Below are 14,249 nucleotides of genomic sequence, written 5' to 3' on the forward strand. Positions count from 1 at the left end.
GCATTCTTAATTATAGAATTGTGGGTAGTCTACAGTGTCCTGATGAATATTCACTGTAAATAACTCCAGCAGGAGATTTTGTTTCTCTGTTAAATACTTTTTAACTGTTTTGTGTGTGTGTGAAATAGGTTCTAGGATTAGAATGTACGAAGGGACGTAAGTTGTTCATAGAAAGAAAAGTTAAATGTATGTACTGATAGGCTTTTTAATGAGACTCACATAATCATATTGACTTCAGTCACTAATCAGCTTTGTGCTTTGCTTGTCGGCTTGTTGGGAAGGGCTAACAGAATAGTAAACGCATTGTTTATATAGAGAGATGCTTTTTTGATTGATATGAAACATCTCATGGGTTTACTGTAACTTCATTTAGAATTTTAAAGAGTTCTTTTTGTGGGAATTGTTTATTTTGTATTTTGCATTTTATTGTAAGTCTGTCATAAAAACGTGTGGTAAATATGTGGTATAATGGGTGCTGTGTGTGCCGCATGGATAGGTTTGGTCTCAGGGTGACCTAGGATCCAACCCTTAGCTTACAGCTGCGGATTGCAACACGCGGTGCTGAGCAGCTGGTGGAAGGCGGTAGGATGGTGTATTCTACGTGTTCACTAAACCCCATTGAAGATGAAGCAGTCATAGCATCTTTGCTGGAAAAAAGTGAAGGTAAGTGTGCGGGACACAAAGTATGAGATTTTCATAAGTGTTGTTTATTGCCGTAGTATATATTCCCATAGACCTTTTCAGGCATTTGCTAGTATGATTAGCCTATAAACCCTGAAGCAAGCTACCCTTAGAAACATGCTTATGTAATGATTTTTGTCATATTTAATGGATTATGACAATTACCTATTTGGTGTCTCTTAAGTTTGAAAAATTAGGTCAGTCCTTATCACAGTGGTTTTTTGAAAAAATCTTAATTGTGGAAAACACTTGTAACTTGAAGTTTACCATCATTTTAACTATTTTTAAATGTGTGTTTTGATAGTGTGAAGAACACTCATGTTGTTCTCTAGCCAATCTCTAGAGCTCCTTATCTTGCAAAGCTGAAATTACGGACCCATTGCACAACTCCCCATTTTCCCACCCCATTACCCTCTTTGCTGTCTCTGAGTTTGATCACTCTGGGGATCTCACGGGTGGAATCAGATCATACTTGTCTTTTGGTTGACTGGCTTATTCCGACTTAGCACACTGTCCTCAAGGTTCCTCCGTATTGTAGCGGTGTCTGGATCTCCTTCCTTCAGCCCTGAAGGCTCAAGATCCCCACTGTGTGCATGCGCCACGTTCTGTCTCCCCACTCACCTGTCCGTGGACACTTGAGGTGCTCCCTGTTTCAGCTCTTGACTAGTGCTGAGATGACATGGCTGCACAGATAGCTCTTTAGGACCCTGCTTTCAGGTTTTGGGGTGTATGTCTTGTGGAATTGCCGGATGATATGATTCTGTTTCATTTTTGGGGTTCTCCCCATGCTGTTTTCCACAGCAGCTGCACCATTTTACATTCGCGCTGACAGAGCACAAGCGTTCCCACTTCTCCGTAGCCTTGCCGGCTCGGCTCTTGTTCCGTTCTGCTTTCTTGATTATAGCCATCGTAACGGGTGTGAGGTCTTAGCACACTGTTTTATACGAGAAACTGGACAGGTGGTATGAAATGTGTTTAAACAACAGTTTCCATAATGGTTTGATGTAAAATATCTCTTCTTAAAGTTTTTACCAATATGTTAATTTTTCCCATCATAGTCTCCTTAAAGCCAATAATGAGGGATTTCAGACTAGGATTCCAGAATAGAATGTTTCCACATTTGCTTCACACGTGTATGAAGGAAGTTGGAACATAAATACCAAGACAAGTATCCACAGCTGTCTCGGCTTCCAGTTACCTTGTTTGCAGTGGCTGACTGACCTGTGCTGTGTAGTTAGCCCTCTATAGTTCTTGCCTTCAGAGTCCTTGAGATCGGAATTTAGTATTTGTGATTGTTTTGTTTGGCTATGCTTAAGTTGGGCCTGTGTAAGGGTGTGGTTTCTGAATGGTGTTCTTTGCGGGGTCATAGTCTCCATGTTTGTGGTGGGACTTCATTTCAAAGGCGTATGAAGAGAAGGACTGATGACACTGAGTGGTGACCGTAACTGCAGGTGTCCTTTGCTGCCCCACTTTTTCTTACTGGGTGGGTGGGGTTCCACGCTGGGTTTGCTGTGACAGCCATCTTTCTGTATGTGGTGGTTTCAGACCGCAGTGTAGTCTCCGTCTCCGTTGTCTGTCAGGCGTCGTGTGTAGGCATGGCTTCATGGAAGAGTGGTTCTTTGTTGAGACTTGCACTTGACAGTGACTGAGGATTTGGGAGGAGTGAAGTCCCCACCTGAAGGAGCTCAGACCTGGCTGCAGGCAGAGTGGCTGATAAGCATTCAGTCTGCACACACTGGGTCCGTGTCGGCTCTCCTGACCCCCGTGGTGGCAGGGTGTACGGGACAGATTTCTGCAAACCTGCTCTATTATTTAGTGTTTGCTTTTAGAAAGAATATTCAGATAGAACAGTACAAGTCAGCACAGTGTTTTCGTCAGAGATTTCTTACGAGGACACCTCTGCCTTGAGGACTCTTTTGCTCTATTTTTATAATCGTCTGAGCGTTTCATAGCTTCTGTGGAGCTTTGTTGGATTTTCCTCTTCTGTGAGGCTGTCCAGTCTGTACCCATAATCTGTGGTGGAGGTGTGATCGAGAGGGTTCCCATCGTGGCCCCATCATACAGCTTCTTGTGAGGTTGTTACCGTGGACGCCTGTTTTTAAAGCTGGCTCTTGCCCTGCAAGTGCTGCACAAGTTTGGAAAACTAACTTGGGCCTGGAACAGAATGTTTACAAATTTTCACAGTTCATTTTAAGTGTTACTTTTTCGTTCTGGGTTATTAGATGTAAAGGCATCAAGACCCATGTCCTCTAACGGGCGTGTGTCTAGAAGCCAGGAGTGGGTCGAATGCTTGGAGTCCTAGCCTCCTGGTGTGTTCGGGGGCGGGGGGGTGCTCGTGTGTGCGCGCCACTGCCACGGGGCTCACGTTGGGTACTTTATGGGACTCTGCACCTGCTGCGTGTCTCCACGGCTTCGTTGGCAGTAACTCACGTGCCACCCGTGTCCCTCGTTTTAAGGGTACAACTAGTGACCTTCAGTGGGTTTCTGTGCACAGCCATCCCCACAGGCCAGGCTTTGGCTGTTTCTGACCGCCCCCCCCCCCCCCCCCCCCCCCCACGGAGTGCTCTGAGGGCCTGCGTGCGCTTGCTGCCTGTACCACCCCTCCCCTGGAGCTGCAGCGCTGCCTTCCGTCCCTATGGAATTGCTCTCCCTGGGCATTTCGTAGAAATATTTGATCTTTGGCATCTGGTTTTTTTCATGGGGCATAATGTGGAAAATTTATTTATTTATTTATTTTTGTATGTAGGTGCTTTGGAGCTTGCTGATGTGTCTTCTGAGTTGCCAGGACTAAAGTGGATGCCTGGAATTACACACTGGAAGGTAATCTTTCTGGGAGGACTCTGGCTTCTAAGAGCAGGTACAACTTTCCAGGCTTGTCAGAGTCACGAACGTTTTAAATGAAAGCAGCCACAGTTGGGTAACGTCAGTAAATACTACTTTTGATTGTGCGGTCATATTTGGTTTAGAGTTAATTTCCAAATTCTATTGAATGACAAATGGTACGATTCTACAAATATTTTTCTCTGGCAGTGGGGAAGTTTCCCTGCCTTTATTCTGCAGTTAGAGATCAGCTTTGTGTATTCTCATCCCTGTAAGTGTAGCTCTGCTGTATTTTTATTACTGGCTGGGATTCAAGCTTTGTTTCCAATATGAAACAATTTACTTTTCAATTTTAAACCAGAATCTACCTGAGGCTTGTTAAAAACAAAATAAAACCTACATGGAAAATGCTCTTTTACAAACTGATTGTTCTATTTAATGGAATACAAGATCGTCTCATTTTTCTCTTCCCACACAGTCTCAGCTTTGGAGAGCAATGAGAGTTGCCGTTTATCATGTTTGAGCGCATTTACATTAGCACCCTGTGATTTTCGTATTATTAGGTAGTGCGGTGACTTGGAGTCCTGCCGTCTCTCTCCTTTTGCAGGTAATGACAAAAGACGGGCAGTGGTTTGCGGTTTGGGAAGATGTCCCTCACAGCAGACATACCCAGATCCGGCCCACCATGTTCCCGCCAAAGGACCCTGAGAAGTTACAGGCGATGCATCTAGAGCGTTGGTGAGTTTGTAAGGCTTGCAGAGGTTTGGGAAGGTGGGGAGTTGGGACCCTCTGGCATTCCCGCAAGGCCTGGGCCATGCGTGTGGTCGACTCAGGGTGTGAACGTGCCAGCAAGAAAGAAGCTCACGTTCCCTTTTGGCTGTTGGCATTGAGCATCCGTAAGTAGAGCCAGTGGTGAGGGCCCAAACGGTCAAACTTTGCATCCTGCCTCAACTGTGTATGCAGACCACGCGGCTGCCCCAAGAGTGCGGGTTGTGGGAATACTGACCAGAAGACACGACTTTTCTGTCACAGGTCATCTTTGTGGTTTTTGTCTTAATACTAAAAGAGTATATTTTGAATCAGTTAAAAAGTGTGCATTGTGGGTTTTTGTTTTTGTTTTTTCTAGTCTTAGGATATTACCACATCATCAGAATACTGGAGGGTTCTTTGTGGCAGTATTAGTGAAAAAGTCTTCAATGCCCTGGAATAAACGTCCACCAAAGGTAAGCACGTGGCATATCATGTAAGCTTTCTGTGCATTCTGGGCAGACGCTGACGGTGGTCAGTGGAACATTTTTTGGGTGTGGAGAGCAGCTGAGCATGAGCATGTGTGTGGTGGGGGTAGGGATTCGTTTAAATTTTGAGTTTTCCAAGAAAGCAGCAATGTCTTAAGGGATAGGTCCATGAAAAAGGCATACTTGGGGGATTACATTCCTTCTGCATTAAATTCAGTTCTTTAATAAAAATTGAAAGACATCATAACTGCTCTGTGGCTCAGAGTTGGAGCCCCCCAAGCTGGGTTCTGTGCTCTGGTCCCTGGGGGTTGGTTCAGTTGAGCCCCTTGCAGATTGACAGAACTCTGCCAGCCTCAGGCCAGCCTGTCTTTCCCTTGGCCGTGGGGGACAGTGACAGAGACTTTGTCCAGGCCTGGCCGAAAAGGAGACAGAGAAGGCCCGAGCCATCCTAATGGGTTGCCGTAGGGGGCCCTGAAGCAGGGAGGGTGAGTAGGAGGGCAGCCTTTCAAGTCTTTCCATGTAACGTCTGCTGCCCTCCTCTTTTATCAACGTGACATTTATCTCGCCAGTTCATACCTCAGCCTTTCCATAATGTCAACATGGCTGGGAACACAGTCTGAAGGTCAGTATTTCTTTCAGATGAATGCTTACAAAGGAGGACAATGAATGATTAGACTTTGCAGAGGCAGAAAGGAAAGCGTTCCTGGGATCTGGCTAACCCACACGAACGTTTGCGTGTCCGGCCTCACCACCGGCCCAGCAGTGGAACCGGCATGCCCGGGCAGGCGCTGTGCTGGTTGTGGGAGGCTGGACAGTGTTCTGGACTCTCCTTGGCCCTGGACTCCTGGGTCAGGAACTCCGAGCAGCACTGTCATCGACATGGCGTGCCAGCTACATGTGTAACTTCCACGGTATTGCAGCCACTTTTTTAAAAGCGCACACAGGGGCGCCTGGGTGACTCAGTTGGTCTGCCTTTGGCTCAGGTCATGATCTCGGCGTCCTGGGATCAAGCCCCATGTTGGGCTCCCTGCTGAGCGGGGAGTCTGCTTCTCCCTGTCCCCACCGCTCCTGCATGCTCGTGCTCTCTATCTCAGATAAATGAATCTTTAAAAAATAAAGATAAATAAAAGCACAAGGAAAAAAGCGAGATTAATTTTAGTATTTTATTCGTTCCGGCATACTTAAAAAATTTTCTTTTGTTGTAATCATATAAGAAGTTCTTGATAGTTATTTTCCATGCTTTCATACTGAGTTTTGAAAGCCGCGTGAATTTACAGTCTGAGCTTCCTCGTCCTTGCGCTGCTCACGGGGCGGCGGTGAGAAAGCACGCCTGGCGCACGGCTCAGGTAGACTCCTTGTCTTCAGGACGCCCCGATGTGGAAGTGAGGGGGCCTGTAAGCACAGAGCTGGCATTCCATCCGGGGAAGCCGAGCTGATGGTGTTTGACAGAGCGCAGAAGCAGCCTAGTGGGGAAGGGGCCTTGGAGCCGGGCTGGGCGGGGCGAGGATCAGCATTTCCAGGAGCTGGAGGGGCAGGGCCCAGGCCATCGCCACTGGGGCACGGTGTGTGGGTGACTGTTTTGTCTCTTTTGTCTTTTACCTTTAAGTAAAAGCTCTTTTCTGGGAGGTGGTGTTGCATAGCATGGAGTCCCAGCAGCTCATCTGATTTAGAGCTTTGTGAACTTGGGGAGTGTGTTTCACATTTCTGAGCCCACATGTCCTAATTTCACCAACCCTGTGACTTGTTAGGACGTGTTCTTTTAAATAACTTTTTATACAGTATTTTGTTTAAAATGCATATTAAGTAGTTTCCGTAAGTGAACCGTGCTAATTTTTTAAGCCAGATACTGTGGCCCCAGTTCCGAAGTTCATTCGTTGTTCCGCAGTTGCTTCTGTGCTCTGTGGGGCGCCCTGGGCCTGCATCTGGGCACCGTGTGTCCGGGGTGGTGGCACTGGCCTTCCCAGTGGCACTGGCACTGGCTGCACTTACTGACACGCATGTCCTGGCCCTGTCTGCTGCTCTGGGATCGTGTGTGGCCCGTTTTTGTCCTTGAGCGTGCCTGACACACGGCAGGTGCCCAGTAGCGTCTCTGAATGCCGATGAGCTGGCTGCATTATCGGCCTGTACTGGGAAATAGTCTGCATGTGCTCTTTGTGGGATTAGGGGGGAAACAGTGCCCACGACTTCTGCGTATAACAGCAAATAGACTTAAGATACTTCCAGAACATTCTGTTGCCCTCTGTATGTGAAATGCCGTAGAGATACACAATGGGTTTTGTGTTGTGAGTGTTCATGTTTTTGCGGCAGTGTGAAGTGGTTTGCCTTGGAGTGTAGACGCACTTGTCCCCTGTTGCAGCTGCAGGGCGAGCCGGTGGAGCCCAGAGAGCCTGTGCGGTCCAGCCCTGCACACCCCACGGGAGGGGCAGCTGCGGACCCTGCTGAGCCGGAGAGGAAACCCGTCGGTGGGCCGGACGACACGGACATAACGGAACGACCCGAGAACGTAGGGAGCAGCGGAAGTAAGAAGGACGGAGTGTGCGGGTAAGAGGAGCGGTCCTGTCTGCGCCCCCGTGTCTTCCAGCCCCTTAGCTTGCAGGGGCCCAGGGCCGTCTGCAGCAGGCGGGTGCCGCTGCGTTGGCCGGGGGGCGCGTGTGTGCCGAGCGCCCGGGGCCAAGAGGGCTGCGGAGGAGGGCCGGGTGGCGGGGGGAGCACTGCCGGCGTGTCACCTGAGGGCTGATCACAGCGCGTTTCTCCCGATTGCCTCCTCAGCCCTCCTCCGTCTAAGAAAATGAAGTTGTTTGGGTTTAAAGAAGATCCGTTTGTATTTATTCCTGAAGACGATCCGTTGTTTCCACCTATCCAGTAAGGGTTAATTGAACCTACTAAATTCTTGTTCTAAATGTGTAACCGGTCACGTTTGGCCATATATTTTTATTTAGTTCCGTGTAGCACCTTGTTTCCTTCGTAATGGCTTGGTAGAGCTGGGTGACACTTTAAAGAGTGTACGGTGAGCTGCCAGAGACTGTAAAGTGCCTGGGATGGGGGCGGGGGGGGGCGGGGGGACTGGACTGCGGCCCCGAATGTCAGTCCCCCGGTGGAGCTTCCAGATCCGTGGCCGCCGGCCCAGGTCCTGGGAGGTTGGGGACCCCAACTGGAGACTTCTGGGTGGAACAGAGGGGAAAGGTGCTTAGGATAACGGGCTCTGGTTCATCTCTTCCTGCTTAGTTAAGTCTCAGTATCCAGTCACCGCGGTGAGCACTTGCGCTGCCCTGTGGCTTGTGGCCTTTCTCTGTGGGCATTGGTGTTGCCAGGTCCCTGGAGCAGCAGCGGGAGAGGGGAGGTGTGCTCGTCAGTGAAGGCCCCCACTCTATAGTTGAGTCTGGTGATCTCCATCAAGTGTGGGTGGTGGGCGAGCGCGGCAGGGCGCGAGTGCCCTGAGCCGCAGATGAGAACCCGGGCTCTGTCGGGAGAGAGACCCTGCTGGAGGCACCTGTTGCGTTTGAACCAAACTTGTAAGCAGCTCTGTCTCGTTCGTAGGAAGTTTTATGCGTTGGATCCTTCGTTCCCAAAGATGAATTTGTTGACTAGGACTACGGAAGGGAAGAAAAGGCAGCTCTACATGGTCTCCAAGGAGCTGAGGAACGTGCTGGTGAACAACAGTGAGCGGATGAAGGTGCGTGCACAGCCAGGGCCGCGGGGGCCTCTGCTCGAGCTGGGGCGGAGGTGGGCTCGGGCGCCGGCTTTCCTGGTGTCATGTCTGCTGTGCTGATCGGTAGTCCACATCAGCCACACTAGACCAGCCTCATCTGAGGGCATCACGGAGGTTGCGAGAACCCCTACTTTAGTCGGACTTGTAAGCTCTTCCTTTTCTTCTTTCCTTCCCTGCTCACAGCTCTGCCTCCTTGGGGCACAAGGGGTTATTTTAATTGAATATTCCCCTTTTATTTATATGTGTGTGTCATCTCACTGTCTCACTTGCAGGTTATAAACACTGGGATAAAAGTGTGGTGTCGGAATAACAGTGGTGAAGAGTTTGATTGTGCTTTCCGGTTGGCACAGGAGGTAATTTGGGGCATAGACTTGGTAGCAGCCGGTGGTCAGCCCACGGGCGGGGGTGCCGCGCGGGGAGGTGGGGGCTGGGGACGTGTGTGGAAAGGCCTCGGGGACAGTGGGTGATTGTCCTCATTCATGATGGTGGCCTCTCTTTACTCCCACAGGGAATATACACGCTGTATCCGTTTATTAATTCAAGAATTATCACTGTATCAATAGAAGATGTTAAAATTCTATTAACCCAGGAAAATCCATTTTTTAGAAAACTTAGCAATGAGACCTACAGCCAAGCCAAGGACTTGGGTAAGCAGTTGGCCTTGCATAGAGGAGTGACTTGTCCTCGTAAAGACAACGAAGGTGTGGGTGTGCAAGCTTGTTAGAGCTTTCTCAGTCTTAGATTTTAATACGTTGTGGCTTGCTCTCTACTGCTTCTTGTCAGCTTCCAGAGGGCTTTGTGGGGACAGAGGCACATCTCAGCATACCCAAGGGCCAGAGGCACCCCTCAGGTTGCCCTGCTTCCCCAGGCCACATGGAGGCCTGTGCCGCCCACCAGCCCACAGGTGTCTGCAGGTGTTGGGCCCTGGCCGTCCGGCGAGCCAGATCTCCAAGTGCCCGCGGCCTAGCAGAGCCCCGCAGGGACGCAGGGCACGGTGCTGGGGCTTATCTTCGTCTCATCCTGAGGCGCAGGATGCTAACCAGCACAGCCTACTGCATGCGCTTGGCATCCCATCAGCCAGGTTGGAGCAGGCTGCAGGTGTTGGCAGGTTCTCCTGTGGCTTGGCCAGCCCCCCAAAGGATATACTCGGTCACGTTGTTTCCACGTTTTATAAACTTCCACTTCAGAATCATTCTAGCGATGTTTTCACCTAAGAACAAAAATAACTCCACCAAGAATTCTAATTTTGTTTTTCTTTTCATTTTTGTTGATTTTTTAAAACTTTGTTCACTGTTTCTGGCTCAGCTGGCCGAAAAACTGCTCAAATCAAGTTACTGCAGTTCTGTGGTCGTATGTTTTGTGTCCGAAACTGAAGGATACAAAACATGCTGTGTGGAATCTGTCTCCTGGTGTCTCAGGCAGGAGCTGCATCTAAAGTAGACATTATTTTAAAGGATAAAGGGACCGTTTGCACTTCTTCTTTGTCTTAATCTCATATTTAGATGGGGTATAATTTTGGACATTTTTTGTGTGTGTTTCATGCTGTTTCTGGAAGTTGGAGCGGTTATTTGTTTAATCTTGAATTTTGAGAATTAACCAGTAGTTAATCGCTGTCTCCCTGCTGCTGAGAGAGACTTTCTGAGTAGTTTCACCTAAACCCTACTGGTCTGATGCAGTCCCCTGCCACATTGCCTGGTCTGCTTGGTGCTCGGCTTGCTAGTGGCTCTGTGTTTTTAGAAAGAAAGTCCTCTTTTCTCCATGGAGATCCTAAGGACCAAGAGGGCGGATTATTTGCTGCCCTCTCTCCGCAATGCTGGACACACAAACAGCTTCGCCAACACATGTTTGTTTCTCTTCCAGCCAAGGGGAGCATCGTCTTGAAGTATGAGCCGGACCCCACGTAAGTGTGGGTTGCTCCTGCCAGTGGGGGGACGGTGGATGGTCGTGGGAGCCTCTGATGAGCATTATCCTGAAGATAGTGTTGTAGAAATTTTAGGACAAATATTATTATATGTATAATTATAGATATATAATTATGTATTATGTGTTAATGTGTATATTACATATATATATTATCACCTATCATCACTGGAATACTCTCTTACAGAACATTCAGCTCAGGCCAAAATTTTCATTTAGCGAATAAAACGTACAGTACTCTTTCTCTGTTCCTGAGAAATCTAGTTCTGATTTTTGTCTTAAACAGAATGAAGTAAAGGTTGAAAGTTGAGAGACAGTCTTTCCGTCTCTACTGTGGGTTCACCCCGGGTCTGTGGGTTCCGTGTTTTGCACGCGTCAGGTGGTGGTGTTCTAAGGCAGGGGTGAGGGTTTGCTCCTACACGACCGCTGTCCTGTGGTGCTCACAAGTACCCACGCAGCCCTCAGGAGTCTGCGGAGAGTAGGCCCTGAGGGTCAGCGCTGGCCAGAGCGGCTGAAGAGCTAGGGAGCAGGTCGGGATCTGTACCCAGGTCTGGTTTCACATGTTGCAGCCACCTCTTTCTAAAGTAAAATACTACTTCCAAGGGGAGGAAAGAAAATAGCACAGGCCTGAAGAGGAATTTGGGGGAGAGCTTAGGTGGAGCCGCGGACAGGTCTCTGGGAGGTGGTGTTTGGCCAGACTCTGGTGAGAAGGAAGTGGAGAAGCACCAGCCCTGAGGAAGGAATGAGCTAGAAGGCAGCCTGCATGTAGCTGGCAGAGGAGGGCAGGCCCAAGCCCCTCTGCGTGGACAGTAGCCTGGGCGTGGGCCTGAGTGTGCGGGTGGGAGGCAGGGGTGCAGGGCAAGAGGGGGGCAGCTGGGGCTGGGGCAGGTGCCTTGGCCCAAGGGTTGGCAAGAGCGGTGCACGTGGGGTCTGGCGGGGCTGCGTTTGGACGTCACGCACACGAGGTGGGCTGTGGGTGGCAAAGGTGCAGGAGTGCTCAGGGTCAGCTTCTGGGTAGAGTTGCGCAGGTGTCATCCAGGAACGGGAAAGCGGGCGGAGAACGGACATACTGAATTTGAAAATGCTGGAATAGACAGCAGGAGACGGCCAGGCCGCTGTATGGAAGTTTTGGGAATTAAGGGGAGAGGTCATTCCAGGTGTGGATCTTTGGGGCTCATGAGCGTGTCAGTGCTGCATCAGCCACGGGCTTGATGTCGGAGCTCCGAAGGGCCGTGTAGATGGGAACCAGGCTTTGCAGGCTCTCGTGCCAGTATCGGGGTCCGGGTCCGTGAGGTGGGATCAGCTAGGGAGGGGGCATGAGGCAGGAGAGAGAAGACGCAGGGAGGAGCAGGGGGAGACGGGTGGTGCCCCACGCGCACACCAAGCTGTGGCAGCCGGTGCAGACCACGCTTGCCAGGAGGCTGCGGTACGCAACAGCGAACGGGGCTTTGCGGGGCAAGCGGCCGGGTCAGAGAAGGTCTACGTGGGCGAGGCTTCGGCCCGCTTCTGTACTCGTGGAAAATCCAAGAAAAGGAAAACAGGCTGTGGGTTTCTGGGAACAAGGGGCGGTGTCGCAGAAACGCTTTGACAGGGACCCAGAAATGGGTTTGAAAGGTACGGATACCGTGTGCTCTTCCACTCCAGTTCTGTGAGCCGGCGCGCGCGTGCAGAGGCAGCTGTCAGAGCCCCTCAGTCGAAAGACAGAGAGGGGTGGGCGTTGGGGACTCTTGTCTTTTCTTGTCATCGTGTTTTCTCAGTGTATCGTCCAGACTTTCCCCAGGGAAATATGGAAAGGTACTGAGGAGTTTCCCTCTCGTTTTGTCGTGGTTTATTTCTCTTGGTTCAGCCCCTGCGCTTTTGCTGTGTGTGTTTTTTTTAAATCTGATCGGAACCCTCCTGTGTTCCTTCCTCTGCCCGCGACCTTGATGCCTGGCATTGCGTAGAGCAGGACGTAGGGTTGATTGAACAGGGCTCCAGGAGCTGAAATACTAGAGCAGAGTCACACCTGAAGGGAAACGATGATTTGCATGGTCCTCAGGAAGGGGCACGTGAGTCACACGATAACTGGCATCTCAGCCAAGGAAAGGGGACTTGAAGCTGCCTGGCAAGCAGGTGGGCACGTCTGTGTGGCAGGATCGAGCAGACTCGGGGAAGCAGGGGTGCTTTGGGCCCCGGTAACACTGCATGCTGGAAACGGGTGAGCACAATGTGCTGGGGCTTATCCTATCATGTGGGTAACCGAGAAAAGTTGGGGTCACCCGGCCCAAAGTAGGGGAAGCACGGAGTGTCGACAGCAAGGGCAGTCTGGCTCCCAGCCCGGCTCTGCAGACGTGAGGCCTCACGGTTAGGTCTTCACCTTTGAGAAGATGGAAGTACTTAGAAATTCTAACGTTGAAAGTGTGTGTGAATTCTGGATGTGGGGTTTATTCCATTAGGAGCTTTTAGAAAGAGAAACTGGCCAACATGAGCATGTTGAGAATATTTAGGACTTGAAGCAGGAGCTCATCTTCCTTGGAGAAAACCATCCATAGGATCACAGACGAAAATGCTCCAGTGCTTTGGGCGTGTTGTTTACAGAAAGGTTGCCTTTTAATCCTTCAGTGCAGTTAGGAGGACACATGATACTCACACACAACCACTTTTTTGTAGGAAACCAGACACCCTTCAGTGTCCCATTGTGTTATGTGGATGGCGGGGAAAGGCCTCCATTCGGACTTTTGTGCCCAAGAACGAACGGCTTCATTATCTCAGGATGATGGGGCTGGAGGTGTTGGCGGAAGAGAAGAAGGAAGGGCCTGTTCTGGCTCAGGAGGGCGCAGGCAGCTCTGGGCCGCCGGAGGACGAGGTGAGTGCAGAGCCCGGAGCGGAGCCGGCCGCCAGCACGGACACCCGCGCGCATGCCGCCTTGGGTCCCTCGGACCCTGCCCCGGCAGAGGCGGCCCTGTCCCGGTGAGGAGGCCCTGGCACTGTCCGCATGGGCAGCCTGCGGGGGCCTCCGCCTCGGTGTTCAAGGCCGGGCCCGAACTTCTGACCTGCAAGTACAGGTTTTTAAAGACTGGAGACGGATGGAATCATAGAACAGTCACGAATGATCTCAGTACCACTTTCATTTATTTTTTTAGCTTTGTTAGAAGTTGCTCATTTTACTGTTTATTTGGCAAAACTGGGTCCGTTGTGCCTGTGGCCGGCGGTAGACTGTCACCATTGGTCTTACTCCTCCCAGGAAACAAACTGCCCTTGCAGGGATTTTCAGGTCCCCTTTGTTGTATCTATGTTGGTCTTATGGTCCGGTGTTTCTTTTAATTATTATTTATAGAAAGAATCTATAACTCATCATGGGTCATTGGAAAACCATCCTGTAAACCCCAGTAATTGTATCCAGTTGCACGTTAGTGCAACAGCGTACGGTGGGTCAACATCTGAGGTCTCAGATGACTTCTGTGCCTTTGTAGCAAAAGGTAAAATAATAAACTCCTTTTTCTCAGAGTACATGGTCTCGTGATACTAATTGTGAGGGTTTTGGGTCTTTTTATTGAATGGAGTGCTTTGCAAGTCTAGGTTTTAAATGGGGTTGGGATCCTTGGAACATTGAAATAAATTCTTAATGATGACGTGCATGTGTGTATGAGTTGTTTTTACTCTTGGTGAGGCGGAAGGAACAAACTTATTTTGGGGTAAATGGAAACGTTCAGCTTGTGAAAGGAATTTTAATGGGAAGGTTGCTCTCGAGGGAGTAGCTTGACGCAACAGGAAGTGAAGCCCTTCCTGTGGGCTCCCCTCTTGTTCCATAGAGGGCAGCGTTCAGGCCTCCTCTGCTGGGAGGGTCGGCGGGGGGCGGCGGTGCGGGCTCGGTTTGTCAAAGTGAGAAGCGTCTGCAGCCCTAG

General features: G+C 50.1%; 1 protein-coding gene across 1 annotated transcript in view; it reads left to right on the plus strand.

The window, feature by feature from the left end:
* NSUN2 (NOP2/Sun RNA methyltransferase 2) overlaps positions 1-13,854 on the plus strand; it is a 27,646-nt gene extending 13,792 nt beyond the window's left edge. The window contains exons 10-20 of the mRNA XM_027604821.1: positions 533-663; positions 3,428-3,501; positions 4,109-4,239; positions 4,628-4,724; positions 7,093-7,277; positions 7,506-7,598; positions 8,274-8,409; positions 8,718-8,798; positions 8,954-9,092; positions 10,306-10,345; positions 13,015-13,854. Coding sequence (XP_027460622.1) covers positions 533-663; positions 3,428-3,501; positions 4,109-4,239; positions 4,628-4,724; positions 7,093-7,277; positions 7,506-7,598; positions 8,274-8,409; positions 8,718-8,798; positions 8,954-9,092; positions 10,306-10,345; positions 13,015-13,318 — 1,411 coding nt within the window. The 3' untranslated portion in view covers positions 13,319-13,854. The remainder of the gene's footprint in view (positions 1-532; positions 664-3,427; positions 3,502-4,108; positions 4,240-4,627; positions 4,725-7,092; positions 7,278-7,505; positions 7,599-8,273; positions 8,410-8,717; positions 8,799-8,953; positions 9,093-10,305; positions 10,346-13,014) is intronic.
* Positions 13,855-14,249: the final 395 nt, after the last annotated feature.

Source organism: Zalophus californianus, chromosome 5 (genome assembly GCF_009762305.2).
Source record: "Zalophus californianus isolate mZalCal1 chromosome 5, mZalCal1.pri.v2, whole genome shotgun sequence".
Lineage (NCBI taxonomy): Eukaryota > Metazoa > Chordata > Mammalia > Carnivora > Otariidae > Zalophus > Zalophus californianus.